At 33.7% G+C, this 24,270-nt stretch overlaps 2 protein-coding genes across 2 annotated transcripts; one reads left to right on the top strand and one right to left on the bottom strand.

Annotated features, from left to right (window-relative positions):
* Positions 1-258: 258 nt before the first annotated feature.
* Positions 259-1,280, top strand: LOC114163162 (peptide methionine sulfoxide reductase-like). Its single transcript, XM_028047295.1, has 2 exons — positions 259-753; positions 883-1,280. Exons 1-2 carry the CDS (start codon positions 421-423, stop codon positions 1,138-1,140), a joined length of 591 nt encoding a protein of 196 aa, XP_027903096.1. The 5' UTR covers positions 259-420; the 3' UTR covers positions 1,141-1,280.
* Positions 1,281-1,324: 44 nt separating this feature from the next.
* On the bottom strand, positions 1,325-3,006 carry LOC114163161 (vignain). The gene is made up of 4 exons (XM_028047294.1): positions 2,511-3,006; positions 2,098-2,333; positions 1,863-2,003; positions 1,325-1,700 (listed from the first exon to the last, which is right to left on the bottom strand). The coding sequence occupies exons 1-4, from the start codon at positions 2,956-2,958 to the stop codon at positions 1,437-1,439; spliced, it is 1,089 nt and encodes a 362-aa protein (XP_027903095.1). The 5' UTR covers positions 2,959-3,006; the 3' UTR covers positions 1,325-1,436.
* Positions 3,007-24,270: the final 21,264 nt, after the last annotated feature.

Here is a 24,270-nt window from a genome sequence, read left to right as displayed (position 1 = left end):
AATCGGCGTCCATCCTTTGGAAAAATGGAAAGTAATATGAAAAAGAAACTAGTGACGAAAACTTACGTGTCCAGCATGCAAACAGTCCATACAATACCAAAATTTAGCATTTAAATGTTAGCAACAAACAAATATAGAAAATTGTGAATGTGGGAAAGAGACACAGAATAATAGAATTGAATGTGTAATAAATATTTTTTATGCCCTCAATCAATGTCATGATGCACCCACCCAAATTTATAGTCTAGTTTCATTTTCAATCCTATCCGGTTCCTTGTCACCAAAAGAACCGTTTCATTTCATTGCTGAGTTTCTGTCCTTATCAAAACCAATGAAGTAAGATTCGTTTTTGCTCCATCTTCTTAACTTTTAAGTTAAGTTAAGGCCTGTGAAACCAGCGGTGAAGTGAACTGAACTAAAATGGCTGCTACCGGAGGCTACGAGGGTCACAACAACCCTGCTCTTGACCCGGATTTGGATACTCCGGATACTCCGGATCTCCAGTTCGCTGAGTTCGGATCGGGTTGTTTCTGGGGAGCGGAGTTGGCCTTTCAGCGAATTGTTGGAGTGGTGAAGACCGAGGTCGGATATACTCAGGGCCACACCCCGGATCCAGATTACAAACTGGTCTGCACCGGAACCACTAACCACGTTGAAGTGGTTCGGGTTCAGTTCGACCCGAAGGTTTGCCCCTACACGGATCTGCTTGCTCTCTTTTGGGCTCGACACGACCCAACTTCCGTTAACCGCCAGGTACGTAAATTACTCCAATATGAACATGCGACTAATGAATTTTAAGTTCTATTTTTTTAATTATATAATTTATGATAATAGTATGTTATGTTCTTCTTGGTTGTTTACTCATGTGTGAATAAATGTCAGGGCAATGATGTGGGTGCACAGTATAGATCAGGAATATACTACTACAACGAAGAGCAGGCTCGTTTAGCACAGGAATCGAAAGAAGCAAAACAATTGGAGTTGAAGGAGAAGATTGTGACAGAAATTGTTCCAGCTAAGAGGTTTTACAAAGCAGAGGAGTACCATCAACAATATCTGGAGAAGGGTGGAGGAAAAGGTGAAAGCAACAAACAGTCTGCACAAAAAGGTTGCACTGATCCCATCAGGTGCTATGGCTGATCATGGATGAATCCTCTTCTATCACTTATCTTATGTGTTCCAATAAAATAGTATATCCAAAAATAAAATGCCATGCTGTATCTTCAAGGTCATCAGTTGCTATTTATATAAATGCTTTAAAGCTATATCTTTGCATTCAACTCTTGGCAATATGAGAGGGTGTACATGAGAAACTGCTAGGAACTCAAATCAAATTAAAACATTTATTTCTGTTTGATACATTGGCATACAATCTTAGATAAAAGTTAAAAGCAACAACTAAGGCATATGAGAGTTTGATTTTGTGAGAGACTTTTTCAAAGTTCATCTTTGGAAGATGAGAAAGATACTGTTGGATTATCAGAGGAATTTTTGATTGGGTATGAAGGCATCATGGCTATGCCACAAAGTCCCTCCTTTTTAGATATGTTCCTTTGCATTCTGATGTAACCATGTTCTCCCCATTCTGCTCCCCAAGAGTTTCTCACTATCCAGTAATTAGTCCCATCAACCGTTGTTCCATACCCCACTATCGCTACACCATGGTTTAGATCCGTGCTACAATCACCGGTAAACACTCCCTGTAATATTTATATATAAAATTAGGATATATATTTTTGGTTCAATGTTGACAGCAACTAGAGCAACATACCGGAACATGTTTGGTGATAACTAATGTTTTTCTTCTAACAAATTTTGGAAAAAGAAAAATTACATCGAACAAATGCAAATTAGGTATTTACCTCAGAGTAGAATTGGAAATCAGATCCCCCAGCATCAATTGCTACAGAAACAGGTTGGTTGGCGACAGCTTTGAGCAATGCATCTTCATCGTTAGCAGGGACATTCTCATGTCCATCAATTGACACAGCTAGGTCATTCACCTACCACATGAAAGATTTTTGGCATTTTAGGTTTCTCAAGCTATCTGTCAATTATAGTGGTTTCAATAAAAGAAAAGTTTGGCCAGACTTGCACCTTTGATTTATCACAAGTTCCTTCTTGTGCTGTGTAAGGGTAATTGCTTTCCGTTGTTATGCCTCCCTTCTGCTTGATGAACTCAAAAGCAGATTCCATTAATCCACCATTGCATCCTTGGTTTTCTTCCGTGTCACAGTCCACCAACTCTTGTTCAGACAAAGTCACCAGCTTATTTGTCTTGATTTGATTAATACCTTCAACAGCTACAACAGTTGAAAATGCCCAACAGCTACCTGCACGAGACATTAATCGAAAGATATTTTGCATAAATTGAGGCTTACAAGAAACAATGTTACTAGAAGCTATATAGCCTCTGTGAGGACATAAAATGTTATTCGATGAATTCAACTATATAGATCATACAAGCTAATTGAGCTGTATGATTAGTGAGTAGTGATCATTAAGCTTACCACATTTGCCCTGATCTTTCACATCAGTGACAGCACCTTTCTTCCTCCAATCCACCGAAGCAGGAACACTACCAACATTCTCGTACATGAAGGTGCCGTTACCATGTGGCGTGCCTCGGAACATTCTGTGGTGATTAACCTTTGAGCCTGCATAGGTACTCCTGAATTCATGGTTGGTCATGTCAGCGAACTTGTTCAGTTTCAGCTTGTAAGGCTTATCCATCTTGTTAGTGTTATGGACATGCATCACATTCGCTTTGAACACGTTAAACCGTTTATGCTTCTCACCGAGGCTTCGCGAAACCGTGTGGTGACTCCTCCATCTCTCGTACAAGTCCCACAAGCTTTCCTCAGACGCCAAATCCTTCTCATGAAAATCAAAGCTATTGGCCACTCCAAGAACCAAAGAAAGGGACAGAACAACCCACAAGAGCTTCTTCATTGCCATGTTTGTGTTTGGAATCAATCAAGTGAATGGAAGATGGGAAGGGAAGGGAAGAAAGGAGGGTTTTTATAGGGAAATGAAAGTGAACAAATGAGAAGAAAACAAAAGCAATAATAAATAAAATGAGGAAGTTACATGTTCCTTATGGGCATGAACAATGAGCAATCATGAAGATACGAAGCTGTGCCACGCACTCAGAGAATTGTGTTTGTATTGCTCAAGCATGGAAGCCAAAGGATTGAATAATAGTGAAAGAAACAAAGGAAGGAAACCTGACAAATTTTGCTTTCTATTGAGACACATACTTTTTGTCATGCAATCTGTTATCGTATGCTTCAAGGATCATCTTTCTTTTGCATGCTCATCACGCTATCAGTTTAACAAGGGTTGTGCAGGAGAATGAGTAACATGGTTACGTCCTGTTTTCAGGCACTGTGAAACACTATGATAACTCATTTTATGTTATAATATAACGGAAGTGACTTTTTGAAAGGTTCCCGAAAGGTAAGAGTTTTGAGGTGCTACGCACCATAAAGTGCTGTATAAAGCTAGTCTTCTACACTTCTAACTTCTGATTAGTAATCTAACTCACGCATTTGTTGTTATTAAACGTACAACGTGGAAATGAAAACTGACGTGTCAGTTATTGAACTTTCAAAATCTATTTATACCAAGATGTTATACTCTAATACTTAAAACCGAATGATTTAATATTTGTTATGAAATTAAGTATGTCTCTCATTCTCATGTTGAGTAAAATTCAGAGGCTATAAAGAAAAAACTTACAAATTTATTTTAAATGATTTTGGTTAGAATATTATCTTTGATTTTTCTACGGATTGATTTATAATTTATTGATATCGAATTTTCTTAAGAATTATTTAGTTTTGCACTGGTTTATCTGTTAAAATAAATCACAGAATGTAAAGGTCAGATTTGAGACAGAGTGTATAGAAATAATTTATAGACATGATTATAAATTTAAAATTATATAATGAGAAGTTGGTAAGTTAATTTGGCAAAGACCTAGAGTTTGTAATGTGAGAACATTTTTTGTTTATGGATATGGTTATCATTTGAGTTGAGATTCTGGCATGACGTTCTTGCTTGTTGTAGAGGATTACAATAGCGTAATGCGTTTTGTGAGCTAGCCTTTATTATTGTGTACACTTTTGGGTGAAGTATTGGCTGATGTTGCGAATTTTTTTTATTTTTTATATTCTTTTTCATGGAAGGATTAGATCCATCGCGTGCTTTTTGCTTTCTCAAAACATTTTATTCTTCTTCTTCTTCTTTTCTTAATTTTTCAGACCCTTTTTTATTATTGAAAGTACTTTCCGTCTTTCTACCTCATCTGTTACAATTTACAAGCTCTGGCTTAAAAGTTAAGCTTTCACACTCTTTTAGATGTCCACACTTGAAACTTTCATGGAGCCATAACGTCGAATCAATTGGAGAAATTTTATATAAGTTAGTTAGCATTAGCCTTATCCGTAGTTAATATAAATTCTACTTTTATTCTTAATATCATTATAAATCAGGTAGTATGTTATAATTAACTTTTATATAATTGTAAAAATTACATGACTATTTATTATGATGGCTATAATCCACTTAACATTAGGTGACATGGTGGCAGAATTATAAATAAAATAAGATGGTTAAACATAGAATCAATATAAAAAGTGGTGTGGTGATAATTTGATAATAAATTTGAAAGACTTTCTATACTGATTTGACATAGACTCGATATAAAAAGTAGCATGGTGACAATTAGGGATGACAAAGCAGGCCAGTCCGACCCATTTTGGCCCGTAAAATTTTGGTCCATCCGTCCCACGGGTTGGCTCGCGGGTCTGCAGGCTGGCTTGCATTTGTGATGAGCGAAATAAATTTTTTTGTGTTGAGCAAAATAATTTTTTTTTTTTCATAATAATTGATATTCATTTTCTATTGAAATAAGTCCAATTAGTTTACCTAATCAAAGACAAGAAAAATAACAACGAAGATTATAGCTAGAGTACAATAGCAACATGTCACCTTACAAGACATGTACCTAAAAATGCATAAAAAGATATTTCATATTCAAGAACTAAAATCATTATCTTATATATAATGATTATACATAAACATAATAATAATAATAATAATAATAATAAATAAATAAAAGGAACTTAAAGCAACAATGTGATGAATGATGTGAAAACTAAAAAAATGATAACATATAATTTTGTAAGCGGGTCAGTCCATCTCGCCTTTAGCCCACGCGGGCTGCAGACCTATGCAGGACGCGCCATTGCGGGCCAGCAGGTTCAACATCCTAGCCCCCCCCCCCCCCCCCTCCCCCCGCATTTTTTTGTGCGGACGAGCTCGTCTAGCCTGCCCCAAATTGTCATCCCTAGTGACAATTCGATAATAAATTATAAAATTTTGTTATGATTAGATCTATAACTGGTATAAAAAGTGATGCGGAAACAATGTGTAATAAATTAAATAGCAGTTGAATATATAACAAGTATCATATGTTTAATTCTCTTATTTCCCAGAATTCTAGAGAATGTAAAAATAAAAAAATTAATTGAAAACAAAGCAAACAAATAAATAAAAACCAAATCTTTTTTATTCATTTTTTTAGTCAACTTCTTAAATATAAAACGAAAGTTAATTAATTTTAAAATTTAGAAGAAGCCTTTATTTTATTCCTAAAATTAAATTAAACAATTTTCTTATTCGAAGGATGCGTACAAAATAACTTTCAAACAAAATGATGAATGTGGAAAAAATTAAGGATGCGTACAATATTATTTGAGAGATAAAATAAGATTTATTTTAGATTTTTTTTACTTTTATTTTTAGTGTTTCTTTTCTTACTTTTTTCAACTTCCTTTCTTAATTTTAGAAATAAATGTATATATGCAACCGAAAATGGGAATTAATAGTTACTCCTCTTTACTTGAGATTACTAGATAATATCAAAATTTGACATTTTTTATTATCATGATAAAAGATAAATAAAATTCGAAACAACAATTTCGCTCGGGTTTTTGCGAAGGGAGAGAGGGGTAAGGTGTGGAAACATTAACAAAGCAATAAAACAAGGTGTGTGAATTAAAACATTAAGTGTAGAGACTCAAAATAAATTGAGAATTAAGACAGTGTGTGCGAGGACTCAAAAATCGAGTTTGTGTAAATTAAAAGGATGACTTCAGAGACTAAAAATGAAGTTTGTGAATTAAAAGAGTGAGTGTAGGACTCAATATGAAGTTTACGAATTAAAATATTGATTGCGGGGACACAAGATGAGGTTTGTGAATAAAAAGAGGGAGTGTGAGGATTCAAAATAAAGTTTGAAAATTAAAGAAGTGTGGGGACTCAAAATATAGTTTGCACGAATTAAAAGGGTGAGTGCAAAAACTAAAAATATAATGTGTGTGAATTAGAATAGTGAGTGCAGGGACTCAAAGTGAAATCTACACGAATTAGAAGGGTGAGTTCGAGTACTCAAAATATAGTTTGTGTGAATTAGAAGGGCGAGTGCGGGAACTAAATATGTAGTTGGTGTTAGATAGAAGGGTGAGTGGGGAGACTAAAAATGAAACTTGGGTGCCAGGGAGTTACAGAATGGAGTTTTATATATATATATATATATATTATATATATATATATATATATATATATATATATATATATATATATATATATATATATTTATTTATTTTGAAGTAGTTGAATAATTTATCTACGTCTAGTTTATGACCAAATATACAGATAGGTTTTTAGAATAAGGATATAATGTGGTAGAATTAGTTGAAAAATGTTCAAGTAAAGAGAAAAGGAATATTAGAAGGGAATAAGTTAAGGATTTGTAGTAATATGAATGGAAGCAACTTTTATATTGTAAATTGGAGAGGTGTGTGACAATGCATGGGTCAATTGCCTTTTATAGGCATGTTAGTCGATGAAGTGAGTTTTGTAGAATGAGGATTCTAGAATTATAACATTTAATAATACTATCTAGTCTTTTATAGATATTTCTTCTATTTCTTACAAATTTTGTGATATTTTCTAGAAATTTGTAGCAACAACAAGTAGTAAAATTATAGAAGCATACTTACTGAAACATGTGCAGTGCTAACTAATTATTTTCCTAAAAAAATTAAAAAAGAATTACACTGAATAAGCGAATTAAACATTTATTACAAAATATAACCGGATATTACACTATAAAAATAATTATTTTTAGTGAGGGTTATATTTGGTGTTTCTGCGAGTTTTAACCCCCACTAATGGATTTACCAAGGGTTTGCAATTCTCCTAGAAGAGCCAGCGTGGCTAACAGATTACAGAGGTTTTTAGCAACTCCTGGTAAAGTGCAACTTACTTGAGGTTTTTGAACCCCCGCTATTGTTTGGGGTTTTTTTAAACCTCCGCTAATGTCTGGGGTTTTGGAAACCCCCACTATTGTCTAGGGTTTTTGAAACCCCCACTACTGCTTGAGATTTTTGAACCTCCGTTACTGCTTGAGATTTTTAAAACCCCTGCTATTGCCTTCACGTGATCAATTTTGTATTGTATTAGATTCTAAACATTTCATAATAAATTTTTATTAAACTGATTTTGCATCAAGAGATAAATATGAGGTGAGATAAATTTCAAGTATGTAAGAATTATGAGATGAGATAAATTTCATGTAAGAATTAAAGGTGCACATTCTATTTATAATTACGATTAAATACAATTAAGTTTTAACCAAATAATAAATTAATTTCTTTACCTTTTGGATGTTAGTCACTAAAATATTTGGGCTTCTGCACCTGAATCATCATTAACAAAAACTCATACACAAGACAGTATAATAACAAGTTATCACTTCATTACTTTTCATACGCAAAATCAGTAAAAAGTTATATTATTTAAAGATATAAGTACAGATGTATACATATAGTATTTCACATTCTACATGTTTACTTTTTATCTCTGATATTTAAGTTTTATTTCTTTGTCATATATGTACATCATCAAAATTATTTGTAAGTATGTATGAAACATTAAAAAGATTACTTTATATATTTATATTTAATAAGCAAGATTAAGTGTCTTAGCCAAGCAACAAGATGAAGAGATAAGGATGTTATGCAATAAAAGTAATTATCTCCATGTTACTAAGTGTTAGACAATAATAGTGTTTCATAAAAAGTACAAATCACTATAGTATAAACAATGGAGGGTAACAAAATATTGAAGACGTGTTATGTTTGCACAGGAATCTCAATTTATTTCCTTTCTCCTTTGAAATTCCATAACTAATATTGATTTCTCATTAAATGTGAGATGAATGTCAATGTACTCTCTAAGAATCACTTACATGTATAAATGGCAAATGGATTGCCATTGGACAATTTGTTTTTCATAATTATAATCCAATCTTGTAATTGTTGATTAGTATTCAATATACTTCATGGAACTTTTCTTCTCAGGGATTCGTGTTTTTGATTTTAGTTCTTCTAGTAAAAAAATTCCTAAAACTAGCAATTATCACATCATAAAGATGTTAAATGAAATAGGACAACTTAATGCACTAAATACTCATGCGAGCATCAAATTTACATAAATAATAATAAAAAAACAGTTATAGAATCTTCTATCACAAGATAATATACAAAATCAAAGCTTCACTGCTTAAAAGTAGTGGTTTGGTAAAGTTGGTAAATTTTAAACATTATAAATTTTTGACTTAGTTAAAAATCTTAAAATCTTCCAAATCCATTACAGTTGCAGAAGGATCATGATGGATCATGTAAGAAAATAAAGAAGACTAAAACGTTAGTTTCTAGAATACTATGTTGGATTCTGATGGAGGAAAAACAGGAACAACCACGCACATTAGGTCTGTAGGCTTCATGAGTATCTCTCCTTTTGGGCACGAGAAAATGAAAAATCTGCAATTATATAACCATAAATTAATCACATTGATGCCAAAGTTAAAACACACCTATTTCTTGGTTTAATTGAATGCATGCAATGTAAATAGCACACAAATATCTAAAAGAATCATATTCAGTCTGTAGAAGAAAAAAGGAAATATAAGTTAAAAAATATCTAAAAGAATTTAACTGCCTACAATATGAGCAGAATTTTCACCATTACAGCTCAATATTTAGGAAACTTACATGGTTATTAGGATGATCGGCATTGTCCGAATTTTCAAACTAAGAACTGTTATTTTATGAATATATGGATATAAAAAAAGTTAGAGAAGGGGGACTTCTAAAAATATGGTTATCAGGAAGTTACCTGGAGAAAAATGTGAAGGAAATATATGAAGTCATTCATGCTTCTAATTATAACAAGTGCTTTTGTCAATTTCCAGTTGATACTATACAATTATTTTCTGCTGCTTATAAAATTGTTTATTGTCCCACTCTGTTCCCTTCTTCCAAGCACTTGTGCAAGGATGTTGGCGTCTTCGTGGATGAAAATGGCTATAGGCGTTTGGCTCTAAGCGATGTTCCATTCAAAGTGAAGTTTCAGCTTTCCTGAACATATTAATGTCTGAGAAACTAATAAGTGGGTTTTATTTTATTCAATTTTTATAAAGTTAATTTTGCATGCATGTCATGTCAAAAGAAGCTAATAAAATGAAGAAGTATCTTCACTTTTATATCTTGAGTTTATACAATATATTTTGTCTCAGTAAATGGTTTATATTATGTTGGATACTGGATTGGCTAAATGAACATGGTGAGTGATCGTTGGTGTACCTTAGCTTAGGGAACAGAACTGGATTGGCTAAATGAGCATGGTGAGTGATCGTGAAATGATCAATTTTGAGCTACTTGGCTCACTAAACAATCTAAAACGAATTAGGCTAGAGAGAATTTTCATTCCTTCCTTTGTCATATTGAAGAATTTTATAAAGTTATCCATGTACATTGTGATAATACAAGACAAGCTTTCGAAAACAGTAACATGATAATGTCAGATGCTTTTCCAAATCTAGAGGACTTGAATATTGAGTATAGCAAGAATATGGCTGGATTGCCTAAGGGGCTGTGTAATATCACTTCCTTGAAGATGCTGAGTATTAGTAATTGTCATAAGCTTTCTGAATTGCCCTAAGAAATTGAAAACTTGGTGAATTTCAAACTCCTAAGGCTGAGTTCTTTTACTGATTTGGAAGGGATACCAAATACAAAAAAAAGTACAATTATTCAAGAGAGGAAAAAAAAACAGAGACCAACCGTGATTCTGGAAGGCAAAGTTACACCGTGAAATTGAAGCAATCGTAAATCATCAAAACAGTCGTGTACCTTCGAAGCAACGACGAACCTGTGAAGTGGTTAGGAACCTGCAACACGCTGTGAACATTCAAAGTAGCTTCAAACCATGAAAACTTCACCGGAGCAACCATTGTTAACCCACGACACAGACACCATAGAACCCCAAACACACCATAGATATCGAAGCAAGACTCATCTAAAAAGAAAAATCCGCTGAGATTTAAGACGTGAGAAATTGAGAAATAAAAAATGCAGTTGAAACCGTTTACAAATTAAATGTTGGAATTCAAAGATGCAAGAGCGAAATTGATGACGAAGGGTTACGAGCATCAGAGAGTGAGATTGTTTTCCCTACTTAAAAGACAAAGATTAAAAAAAATTAGGTTTTACCTAAAAATGAAAATGAGCAAGAATATATGAAAAATAAATGCAAAAGAGGTAAAGTAAAAATAGACAAATCTTGAAATTTCTGACGGTTCTTTAAAAATCACTGACACATATAAGGGGTTTAGAAAAACCTCCACTATGGGATAGTCCTTCGGGGGTTATTACAACCTCTTTTAAAAAACCCCAACTAAAATATTTTTTTTTTAGTGTTAGATCCCCTAACATCTATGGCTACAAAATGTGGTTTGGTTGGCGATAACTTTGAGTAATATATTTTCATCTTTAGCAAGACAACATCACCAAATTATTTGTTCTTATTTGCTTAATGCCTTCAACAGCTACAATAGTGGAAAAAACTCATCAACTACTTACATGTAACTTTAATCATAAACATCAATGGAGGCTGAAGGTAAAAAGATAATGTTATCACTCCAAACAGTAGCAACAGTCAATGGCCCTATTGGTTTCAAGATATGATGATATGGTGATCGCGCAATGAAGAATGGCGTCCTGCACACCACTGATAGAGGAAAGAAAAGGAAAAACGCACAGGTCACGAGGTTTCTCCATCTTCTGATTTTGATTGAGTGCAGGAATGTGGTTGTCATTTATTTTTTTTTCATAATGGAGATATAGAGAGCATGTGAATCTTATGAAAGTGAAGGTGATGAAAGGATTCTAATGTGTGATGAATGGTTGCCTATTGGTTATTGATGTTGTGTATTGCCAAGATGAAGTGGATGAGTTCTGTGATTTTTTGCAGAGGAAGAAAAAATGGAGGAGAAGAATATGTTCTCAGTTGCAAAGGTCCCCCTCGAATTTTAATGGGTGGAGGTGAATCTGAAATGTTTGACCATGAGGTGAGAAAGGCGAGGGATAGTGGTGTGTAAGATGATGGATATAGATGTGATGGGTAAGGAAGAATGGTTTTGTGTGATGGAAAGGACACGGAGACGCAGTTATAGCAGAACTGGGAAATTTGGAGATGAAGATCTTAGGTCGTGTAGGTACTATTGGGAAGAAAATGGGATGTCCCTCTAAAAACAATAATTAGAGAATGTAGAAATAAAAATACTAAAAAAACTAATGCAAAAATAAAATAAAAACAATTTTTTTATTCATTTTTTAATTAACTTATTAAATCTAAAATGAAAATTAATTAATTTTAAAAATTAGAAAAAGCCTTTATTTCATTCCAAAATTAATTAGACACTTTTCTTATTTGAAGTATGCATACAAAATAACATGTAGACAAAATTATGAATGTGTACAAAATTATTTGAAAGATAAAATAAGATTTATTTTATAATATTTTTTATTTTCATTTTTTTAACATCCTTGTTTTGATTTTTAGAAATAAAGTTACATACCTAACAAAATTTGGTGTTTGGTGTCGAGAACTGCTTCTCTTTCCTCAGAATTTACTAGATAATATACAAATTTGACATTTTATTATTATCGTGATAAAATATGAGTAAAGTTATAAATAACAATTTGGCTCAGGTTTTTCCGAAGGGTAAGGTGTGGAAACATTAACAAAACACTAAAACAAGGAGTGAATTAAAACAATGAGTGTGGAGACTCAAAATGAAACCGAGAATTAAAACAGTGTGTGCGGGGATTCAAGATGAAGTTTGTGTAAATTAAAAGGGTGACAATGGAGACTTAAAATGAAATTTGTTAATTAAAAGAGTGAGTACAAAGACTTAATATGAAGTTTGTGAATTAAAAGATTGAGTGTGGGGACTCAAAATGAGGTTTGTGAATTAAAAGAGTGAGTGTTGGGACTCAAAATGAAGTTTGTGAACTAAAAGAGCAAGTGCGAGGACTCTGAATGAACTTTGTAGGAGTCAAAAGTGTGAGTGAAGAGACTTAAAATGAAGTTTAAGAATTAAAAAAACATGACCGTGGGGATTGATAACGTTGTCGTTGACGCGATCAAATTAATACTAATAAACTATAACAACGTCAGTATTGCTAAGGTAGTATTCAAGAAAATAGAAAGGGTAAAGTAACCTAAAGTCGTCTCCCAACGAACACGGAATTGATTTTTAACAAATTAGTTTTTATAAAATCTATACAAAAGAGTTAGTCAAATAAAATAATAAAAATATAGGAGGATTAAGATAAACAAGAAAGAAATAGAAAAGATAAAAAGAGATAAAAACAATAGTAAAGAAAATATATTGATTCCATTGCTTTTTCAAAATAGATTCATCATCGGTTATCTAAAGACTATTCCTCAATTAATTATTGTTGTACATTTGCAAATTAATCAATATAAAGTCTCAATTAATTTGTTAGCGTTCTCACTTTTAACCAAAGTACAGTCTCAATTAAAAGTGAGAACTTTTAGATTATCCACAGTAAATTCAACCAAAATATAGTCTCAATCAAATTTTACTATGCTTAATCATGTGTATTCTTTTATCTTCTCACCAAATAAAAAGCTTAATTAATCAAAGTAAAGTCTCGATTAATTTTTGTTAAAATAAATACCTTTAACCAAAGTAAAGTCTAAATTATTGGTAAAAACTCATTCAATCACATGAAAGTTTCTAAATAAAATCAAAGTAAAGTCTCAATTAAATTTAAAAACCCTTGCACTCATATGATCAACATGCATATAGATTTAAAATCATTACTTCTTACGTGATTCAAAGATAAAAGACATAGATGAATTAAAACCTCAACAATAATAAAAAGAACAAAGAAATTATTTCATTCTAACCTCAGAATCCATAATGAAATTACAATGGAATCAACCCAAGAATTTTAGCAATCCATAGAATGCAAAATAAAATAAAAATAATAGAAGAAGAAAGTGGAGATAAAGGAAACAAAATTAGGCCCCCGTAAGGGTTCCAAAACTCCGAAGTCCCGAGCTTTTTTCTTTCTGCTTCCCCCTTGGTCTCTTTATATAGGACTTGGACCGTGCTTTTCAGTTGCTAAACCTCTCAAATATCTTTTAAAATAAAGATAAAATATTATTTATCTTTATAGTGATTTGAAAAATATTTGGAGAGATAGTTGGTTTTAAAATATTTAAAAAATATAGTTGTTTAATAATTTATGATATAATTAAATAAATTAATTATTTAAAGATATCTGATAAATTATCACCAATTTTGCTAGCAATCCAAAAAGATGAATATTTGCACTTAAACCCCTCTCGTTTGACCAGTCTTTGACCAAATTTGAATATTTGACCTGTTTGACCAACTTTTACCCATTTCAGTGTCCATTGAGAGATTGCCACGTGGCAAAGTGCTTTCTCTCTCCAAAATTAGGATTTCACTTTCACACTCTTCTCCAACGACGTGACTGCAATGGTGTTTTCGTGATGGCTGCTGCCGTTGGATCTTCTTCTTCTCCCGCAACGTGGCTATGGTTGGCAGCAACGTTGTAACATCCCTAGGGAATATTACTAATTTAAATAAATAAATAAAGAAAATAAAATAAAACGTCACGATATTATTATTCCCAAAACGCGGGAAAAATTTAAAACGTTTAAACATCGCGCCACAATATTTAAAATCGTAGTATTTAGAACTTTACAATTTCCAAAAATCCAGAAAAAACCATAAATGATATTCATAAATAAAATCCTAGCGTAATCCAGCTAGCCCTCACTCCGTTGCCTGAGCATCCTTAGCATCACCTGTATCTACATCTGCTCTCGTGTAACGAATCACACAATCATTGCCATACACAAACAGAAAGGGTGAGCTGAGAAATAAAAAAACATATATACATACACATATATTAACCTCAGGTAAATCATACACCCATCTAATTCAACCTACTTAGTTCTTGACCAAGACCTTAACCCCAAGGATTTTTAGCCTTCAAATCACACAAATGGTTAGCCTTGGACTCGGGAATATGATGCTCACACGAACCTGTCTGCTTGTGGTCCTGCCTCTACGAACCTCCTCGCTCGTAGTCCTGCTCTACGAACCTCCCCGCTCATAGTCCTGCTCTAAGGACCTACTTGCCTGTAGTCCAACACATGTGATCCACCAGCCACGTACCTCCCCGCATGCAGCATCTCTCAAGCGTGAGCACGGAACATACAAACCTACCTCGCTCGTATCCCCACGTGAGAGTAACTGGATATGAACCTCCTCGCTCATATCATCACATGTTAACCACCATCCATGAACCTACCCGCTCATGGCACACCATCTCCCGATCCAAGTATAGCATTATCGCTTAAAGCAACGCACACAAGTCATAATCTGCAACACTATCGCCTGACGTAGCCCCAAGCGCCGCCAGGCCAAACCAGTGCAGACCGCCTGGCGGTTCCACATCACTGTCGAGCGCCACAACTCACAAGACATCTATGTATCCTACTATGGCCTGGCGGTCCACTCTACACCGCCAGGTGCTACACCAGTAATGTGACACTACTGGTTTAAGGTACTCTAATTCATTTCCTAAAATTCAACCATTCAATTCTCAAACATCCAGAAATCAACATACACCTTCGAGCTAACATATATAGGTTCATATATTCAACATGTCTCGGCAAGCACTAGCAAAAACATACTCATCAATCACACATCTATACATTCATATATATATATATATATATATATATATATTCACCAATCAAGGCCATATCAGCACTTGAGCACACTTAATCATCCATTAGTAATCATACTATTAGGGAATTCAAACAACCAATCATGCGTAATGTATATCTCTCACTGCAGTTATACAATTTAAATCTCCACCGTTCAAAGTGAAGAACAACATGTTGTGAATCACCTTCCAAAATTTCACCTAAATCAGACGGTTAATGAATCGGGAAATGCAGTTTTATGAAAACTACGCGAACCAGAAAAATTGGTGGCGTCTAACGCCAAAATCAGTAGCCTAGCGCCTGGCGGTAAAAAACTACCGTCGGGCGGTTCCTATTCCGCAAAAAAATAACATTTTTCGTGAATCAGAACACCACGCACCACTCGTATGGCGCCTGGCAGTCAAAGGGGTGCCGCCAGGCGGTTCCTGCACCCGCGAACCTTACCCCCTTCACAACAACTCTGATTTCCATCAATTTCTAACTCCATAGGATACGATCCTAGTTATTGGGATTATGGTTCATCCCCAACGCTTCCTATTCACGAATTTATTCACATTTTCCATTTAGATTAGTATCGTTTTCGAAATCCCCAATTCATTAACCCTAAGATAACCTTCATGCAATTTTCTTCTCAATTAAACCCAAATTCCATGAATTTCCAATGAAATACGATGTTTAATCATTCTTAAAGATTAGAACGCGATTTCTCCCCGATCAGAAACCTTTCAGAACCTGTGAAACCTCAAAATCGAGCCAAAAGTGGCTCGCGTCTCCTGGCGGGTTAGTCACTACTGCCAGGCCCTTCATTAGAGAAACCCAGAACTGGGTGATAAGTAACGCGTCGCCTGACGGCTCCTAGCTCACCGCCAAGCGGTTCCTTGCAGGAACCCAGAAAATGTTCAAAATTTGTATGAGTCGCCTGACGACTTTGAATGTCCGCCAGGCGATTTCTGGGAAATTTCCAGAAACCTAGAATTTCAAATGTGACAACCATTTTCATACATATACATGCCATTCATAAAGCAATTAAATTTAAAATGCAAGACTAATGAGTTATAGCTCCCCTAACTTGGAATTCGCACTTCAATTGATATTCCAACCCTTTCTTGATGATGTCCAAGAGCCTTCCTTCCTTGCTGCACGAATTTCAGCTTTCCCTTCTTTCTTTTCACGTTCAAGAACACTCCCTCTCTCACTCTCAATACTGGAAAATTTGGCAAAAAGAGAGTTAATTAGTTCTCAGCAAGGATTGAACCCACAACCTTCTAATTACAACACCAATGTATAACCAAATCAACCAAATCATGTTTCATAATAATTCCTAAAATTTTAGAATTATATTATCACGTCTCACCCTCAAATATATTAACAAAAAATGCACAGATTAAAATAATCTCACAATTGTCATTCATAGGACTTGAACCCAAGTCCTCCCACACAATTAAAGTACTCTTAACCATTTGAGCTAGTACTTTTCCATGTTATAGCACTCTGCATTAAATGCCTTAAAGGCTTCTTCTACCCACATTTATTAAATAATAATTTAATTAATTATTTAAATTTCTCGGGTCTTACAAACGTGAATGGTTTCTGCGTGACACAGTTTTAGGCGCACTGCAGTGGTCGTGGTGTGTATGATTAAGGTCTCCGTCAATGGTGATACGGTGTAGCTTGTTGACATTCGCTAATGGTGGAGGACACGTTCTGCGTTGCGTTTTCGTGATCTGTCACAGTGGAGGCTTGCTGTAGTGGTGGCGCAAATTGACGGTGGTGGCAGCCGCAAGGTCTTCAAGCGCGATGGAAGTTCACAACAATGGTGGAGGCGTTGCGTTTTGAATGAATCTGGTAGCGTCGTAGTGTAAGGATAGCGTGGTTAGTGAGGCGTTTCAGTTGGCTCACGATCTTCTCCTTCAAAGTTGTTGTCTCGTGTGCGTTAATGGTGGTTGCGGGACAGAGGTTGACCGCATGGAGGATGCAAGTCGACGGCAGCACAGATCTGCTGGCGTCAAGTGATGTGGCTACCATGATATTGAGGGTTTCTAGTGGAAGAGATGAAGATGATGAGGTGGTAGCCTTTCATTGGTTCTTCTTAGTGTGATAGGATAGTGACACATTGCAACACATGGTTGGATAGTTTCATTAGTGGAGAATTGCCACATGGCATCTTATGAATGAGACTGAACTTTGAGTGGAAAGGGGTGTGTAGATAGAAATATTAGGGGTGCATAATAGGTTTTTGGTGGCCCATCTAGAAATAGAGGAGTGTATATGTAATTTAGGGGGTACAAAAGTAATGTATAGGCTGCAAAAGTGATTTTTCTAGAACTTGCTGATTTTAGTCTTATTTATAGGTGGTTTGTAACTTCAATCAATTTATTTTTCCACCTTAAATGAGCTTAACTTTAGCTACATCAACAAACGTTAAAATATTCAAAAATAATTTATGTAGCTAAAAATCACTTTTTAAAACATTTTTATCACACAAGTTCAAATAGCCAAATTATCATAATTGTCAATTAAATCACTCTTTAAGCACACAAATTCAATTAAATACCCAGAATAAATATTAAATGAGGGCAAAAATACGCACTCATTAGGGACTCAAAATGTGGTTTGCACAAACTAAAACAGTTAGTGCAAAGACTCAAAATGTAGTAAGTGTGAATTAGAATGGTGAGTTTAGGGACTGAAAATGAAGTTTACGCAAATAAAAAGGGTGAGTGCATGACCCAAGATGTAGGTTTGTGTGAATTAGAAGTGTGAGTGCGACGACTCAAAGTGTAGTTTGTGTGAAGTAAAAAAGTGGGTATGGGAACTCAAAATGAAATTTGTATGAAACAAAGGTCAAAATCTTAGCGGGGTGTCAAAATTGGGTGTTGACAATCACTCATGGGATATGAAATTTATCAAAAGTAGGTGTCAACATTTACTTTTTAGTGTATTATTTTTTCACTTTTCAATATCTTTTTTTAACATTTAAAAATGAAATTTATACATCCGGTGTTGACATTCATCTTTGGAATATGAGAAAAATCCATTTGGATTATAGGAGGAGTTTTTGATTGGGTAGGAAGATGCCACATAGTTCCTCCTTTTAGAATCAAAAATCATATCCCCTAGCATCTATGGCTACAGAAATAGGTGGGTTGGCGAAAACTTTGAGCAATACACTTTCATCTTTAGCAATACAATGTTACCAAATTATTTGTTTTGATTTGGTTAATGCCTTCAACAACTACAACAATCCAAATTATTTGTTCTGATTTCATTAATGATTTCAATAGCTGCAACAATCCAAATTAATGTTCTGATTTGGTTAATGCCATAAACAGCTACAATAGTTGAAAACACCCAACAACAACCTACATGTAACATTAATCAAAACATAATTGGAATGGAGGTTTACAGGCAAAAATATAATGTATGTGTATTGCACGTTGGTCTCTAAACATGATGATATGGTGGTCGCGGAATGAAGAATGGCGTCGTGCACACCACTGATAGAGGAAAGAAGAAAAAATGCACAGACATTGAGGTTTCTTTATGTTCTAATTTTGATTCGATGTAGGAATGTGTTTCACTTTTTTTTTTCACGATGGAGATTTAGAGGGCATGTGAAAATTATAAGAACGAAATTGATGAAAGGATGTGAATGTGTGATGAATGGCAGTCGATTGGTTATTGATGTTATGTAATGCCAAGATGAACTGGATGGTTCTGTGATATTTGGAGAGGAAGAAAAAATGAAAGAGAAGAATATGTTCTGAGTTGCAAAGCTCCCCTTGATGCTAATGGTGGGAAGTGAATGTGAAATGTTTGGTTGTGAGATGAGAAAGGCGAGGAATAGTAGTGTGTAAGATGGTGGAGATAGATGTGATGGCTAGGGAAGAATGGTATTTGTATGATGGAAGGGACATGGAGTCGTAGGAAGGTATCATAATTATTCCACGGAGTCCCTCCTTTTTATATATGTTCTTTTGCATTCTGATGTAACATGCTCACCCCATTATGGTCTCCAAGAGTTCTGCACTACCTAGTAATTAATCTCGTTGACTATGGTTCCATTCTCCACAATAGTTACTCCATGATTTAGATACGACCTTTGGCTTGAGTGTTGACCCAAGTAGTCAAATTATAGCCACATACTTACTCAAACATGTGCAATGTTTTTTTATCTCTAATGGGAATAAACTCGTGGTTTGAATGTTTTGCTCTAGTATTATAAAAACCCTTTGTTGTTATAAGTGATATTTAGATGGGTTGGGTTATTAGTTTCCGAAGTTCTCAAATTGGCATGTCATGTACGATTACAATTCCTCATTTGCGGTTGGTAAACCAACATTTCAGGGGTTATGGTAACACCTTAATAACAAATAAAAGTGTAAGTCGGTTAATTTAGGAAAGCTAGCAAAGAAAATTCACTATTTAGTTAAACACCCAAAAATTTCCTATCTGATACTAATGTATTACATTCAATTTTATCCCTTATCATCAATCTTTGTTTTCTCTTTCAAATGTTTTGTAATGTGGTAAAATAATTGTTTGCATAAAAGATGTTTTATTGAACAATAAATAAGGAGGTCAAATGACTAGAAATCATATTTGGGATTGTACTTTATAAATCTTCACCTAATTGAATTGATCTAGAGGACCTACCTCCAAGCAAAGGAAATGATAAAAGGTTACATGAAGTACTATAAATGTTTATCATTTATCAAGGAAGGTAATTGTTCTATGCATGCTTTCTTATTTATTTTATTATGTTGTTCTCAACGGACAACATGGAAAAACTAATCTGGATAATTTTCACAACCAAGTGAGCATAATACTTATGCTGACATTGAAGTTGTATACAAGTATCTTGAAGAGAACTGCGGTGCTAAGCAAGAAGATATGATCCTTTATGGTCAATTTGTTGGAAGTGGTCCTACTTTGTTTATGCTTCCCGTTTTCCTTAACTAAGGGCTTTGTTCCTGGATAAGCTGGAACATGATAGAGGAGATGGATTGGAACATACAAATCCAATTTATTTATAGATGAACGAACCATCCAATTACTCTACTACAATAAAAAATGGAAGTGTAATCGAGAGTGCTCCTCTAGACCCCCAAAATGGAAAAGATAGTGTTGGTAATTCGAACGTTTAGGGTTTACGTCACACCAGTTTCAGTTGTAATCAATTACAAATACAAAAGTTTGCACTGCGCACCTAGGTTTTTATAATCGATTACCACACAATTTTGGATGTTTTGTAATTGGTTACATTATGAATCTAATAAAAAAAGTGGTAGCAAACGTGATTACATTATGATGAAAATTGTAATTGATTAGGTAAAATCATTATGTAATGTATATTTTATTGTTATTAAGTTGTTTATGTTTATAGTTAAGTATAAAATGTATATAGAATATTGGATATTGACCGATTCAGTTACTTTAAGCGATAAATATAAAGAATTCACATATCTTTAATTTGTTATGGTGAATAACTCTAACCTTTTGTAAACATAAGAAATCATCAAAGCAATGAGTAAATAAACACAAGACTAATTAATATAACGATAATTGTCAACATGGTCCAAATAAAGGTGTAACAAAAGTAAAGTTAAAGGGTCCAAATAAACATTTACATATTCTGAATCTAAGATGGGCCAATGTGACGGCATAAGTGAGCCATGTTTTCCTCAAGTTGAGCAACATGAGCATCAAGGTTGTCAAATCTAATACCAACAAAAACGCAAAGATCACATATCTCATGCATAATATATATCTATCAGAGCAGTAGAGGAAGTATCCTAATGTTGAGGTGATGGAGACAGTGTTCGCGCATCAAGAATAGGTTGAGGGTTGTCACGTTTATGAACCCACTGACGATCATTGTTCTTGACAAAACAAAAGAATTAATAACTTCAACACCAATTTTAAAAGTACTTTTATTCATTACAAAAGGTTCATCGTCAAGAGGAATATCAAACAAATCAAAGAAGTTGCTAATCAGGTGGGGATATGGTAAAGGAGCATTGTTTTGTAAGACATTTTTCATTTGATTTCTAGTAAGATGATCTCAATTGATCTCCCTTCCAGTTAACAATGCCCACATCAAAATAATGTCTTCTTTAGTGGCCTATGCAAGGTTACTACCACAGGGCAGCGTGATGCGACAAATAATATAGTGCATCATACATTTTTCAACCTTCATAGGCCCAGCAAGTATTCTACCACTAATGTTGCCATTCTCATGACAAATCATAGTTTTAGCATCTGACTAGAATAATTAAGTTTCCATTCATCTATCATATTTTCCTCAAAACACCTACCTTGACTCCCTAAATTTGTCAGACCAAAAAATAAAGATGGATCTATTCGAAAGGGTATTCTTTTCACTTCATTATTAATAACTCAATTATCAGTTATTCACAAGTTTGAATAAAAAACTCATATTGATTCCAGATAATAAGGTTGTCTTAGAGTCATGAATTCTACTAAATCCATATTTGTGAAGACAGTGTAGCAATAAAGGTTTTCATCATCAAAATTTTAAGTGTCAAGGTACTTAGGCTCAATAATATCTCGATTGGAGAATTTTAAACAATACCTTTCATATTGATCATTATAGGAAAACAATATTTGAGTGTGAGACGTGGAAATGGACTCATTTGGTTCGCTACTAGAGCCATCACGACAATGGTGAGCACACGTAGAAGTCTTGCGTCTCCTTGATGATTCAGCCATTTGAGAATGATTTTTGAAAATTCAATTGGTGGGATTTGTAGAGAATCAAAAAATAGGAAGTTTAAAAGCAACATGATGCGATTTAATGAAGATTTGATGAAGATGTGTGCTTTTATAGGTGTAGAATGGTGGCTGGAAAAATCGACAAGGGTTTTCTACGTTTGGAGAGAAAAAGTAACATTTTTATAGTGAGGGATGACCTATAATCGATTACAGGTTTTTATAATCGATTATAGGCCTAATTTCTTTTTAGAAAACCATTATGTTAATCGATTACAAGGTCTCTGTAATCGATTACAATTCTTGGAAATCTTGCATACAATGTAGTAACCGATTACATCTTTTATGTAATCAATTACTACACCTAAAATAGTGACATGTGAGTTGCATTTCCCAATAATGACCTTTAATCAATTACTACATAATGTCAGCGACTACAAGACGTGGTAACTTTAAATTACCCTATGGTAATCGATTACAATGGCTATGTAATCAATTACAATGTGTTATGTTGTGTGAAAATAAATTGTGGTAAGCAATTACAACTCACATGTAATTGATTAGAATAGCAAAATGTACACCAAACAAGTTATTGACATAAATTTTAAGAAAAATTAAAAATAAATACATAGCTTATAAAATACCTAATTTAGTTGACTTATAAAAATAAATAAAGGAAATACATTACATTAAGAATCTATATCTTCTAATCCCTCAATCATTTACATAGCTGACAGAGTTTATATCTAATATTTTTCAGCAAGGGTTGGTGGGTGTATATCTCTTATTTCGATGAAAAGTTAAATGTATCGAGAAATGCATTGATGTGACATAGATCGGTGTAAACTTTGAACTTTATTCCACCTGTTGGTCATTTGTGCAACATAAGTGTCATATTTTATTTCAACAGTATCATGCACATGGTAGTTGTTACGTACCCTTACTAGACGACGATAGTCCAATTTTCATGAAGTCCAATTTCATAAATTATCTTGTACATTGATCATATATTGTAAATTTAGTTGTTATAAATTTAAAATTCGTCTAACTTCATTATTGTTGGGTGCATTTCACTTCAGGGTCACCAATTTACATTATAATGAAATCAAGTATCTTAGGAAAAAATTACTCTAGTAATTGATTACAATTACTTCGTAATCAATTACATAAATCTCCTAAACATCCAAAACTCTCTAGTAATCGCTTACGTAGAGTTTGTAATCGATTACAAAATCGCAGGTGCTAACCATACAATTTTGTAATTAATTACATTAACTATGTAATTGATTACAAAGGAAGTCGTTTAACCCCCTATGATTTCTACTTTAGTGTCGTCATGGTCCCTCACAATTTCAAAGCGGACAAATTGATGGAGATAAAATCATTTAAGGGGCACAATTTCTTCATATGAAATCGATTGCACAACTTGTCCAATTTCAAAAAAAAAAAATTAAAATTTGTCCACTTATATAATTTTTAAAACAGATTTGTCCATATTAGAAAAAGAAAAAAAAAAAGTTTGTTAAGGAAGAGAGATGGAATATGTGTCCAGATTTGAGTGGAAAGAAATTTCTAAGTGGGAAAGGGGGTATAAATGGAGAAATAGGGAAGCTAAGAATGTGAAAACAAATTGGTTATCAAAGCTATTCTTTTCTCTTTTTCTTCTTTTTTTATTTGTTTACTTTTTTTATCATTTATTTGCAAAATATATTTTTTAATTTTTGATTTTTCATAATTAAATTTTTAATCTTTTTATTAAATTTTTCAATATAAATGAAAATTAATTATTTTTAAATTTTGGATTTCAAAAGAAACTTTTATTCAACTCCTTTTGTTGACCATTACTTGAAAATTATGTTTTGATTTTTCTCAAAAACAAATTTTATTAACCTAGACAAAATTTAGTGTTAACATTTGTCTAACAAGTAAAGATAAAAATATGCTATAAATACACATTTGGTACCCAAACTTTTTCGGAAAGTTCAATGTGGTACCCGAACTTTAGAAATGTTCAATTTGGTACCCCAATTTTCTAAAGAGGTTCAATTTGGTCCTCTCCGTTAAGTTGGAGTTAACACCATGTCTGTACAGGACACGTGTCAAGCCATGAAATTTTTATTTTTTTTTTAATTTTTTTTCAAAAAATTAATTTTTTTTTCAAAAAATTTAAAAAACTGTCACGTGTCAGTTTATCATCGTGCCACGTGGCAGCTTACAAGCATGACACGTGGCAGTGTAATAGTTGTTTTCAATTTAGTACCTCAATTTAAATTTTTGGTTCAATTTAGTACCCAAATTTTTTAAAATGATCCAATTTCGTCCTTT

This window comes from Vigna unguiculata, chromosome 9 (assembly GCF_004118075.2).
Source record: "Vigna unguiculata cultivar IT97K-499-35 chromosome 9, ASM411807v1, whole genome shotgun sequence".
Lineage (NCBI taxonomy): Eukaryota > Viridiplantae > Streptophyta > Magnoliopsida > Fabales > Fabaceae > Vigna > Vigna unguiculata.
Note: the sequence above shows the minus strand (reverse complement) of the source record. Positions and strands in the feature narration are given on the sequence as shown.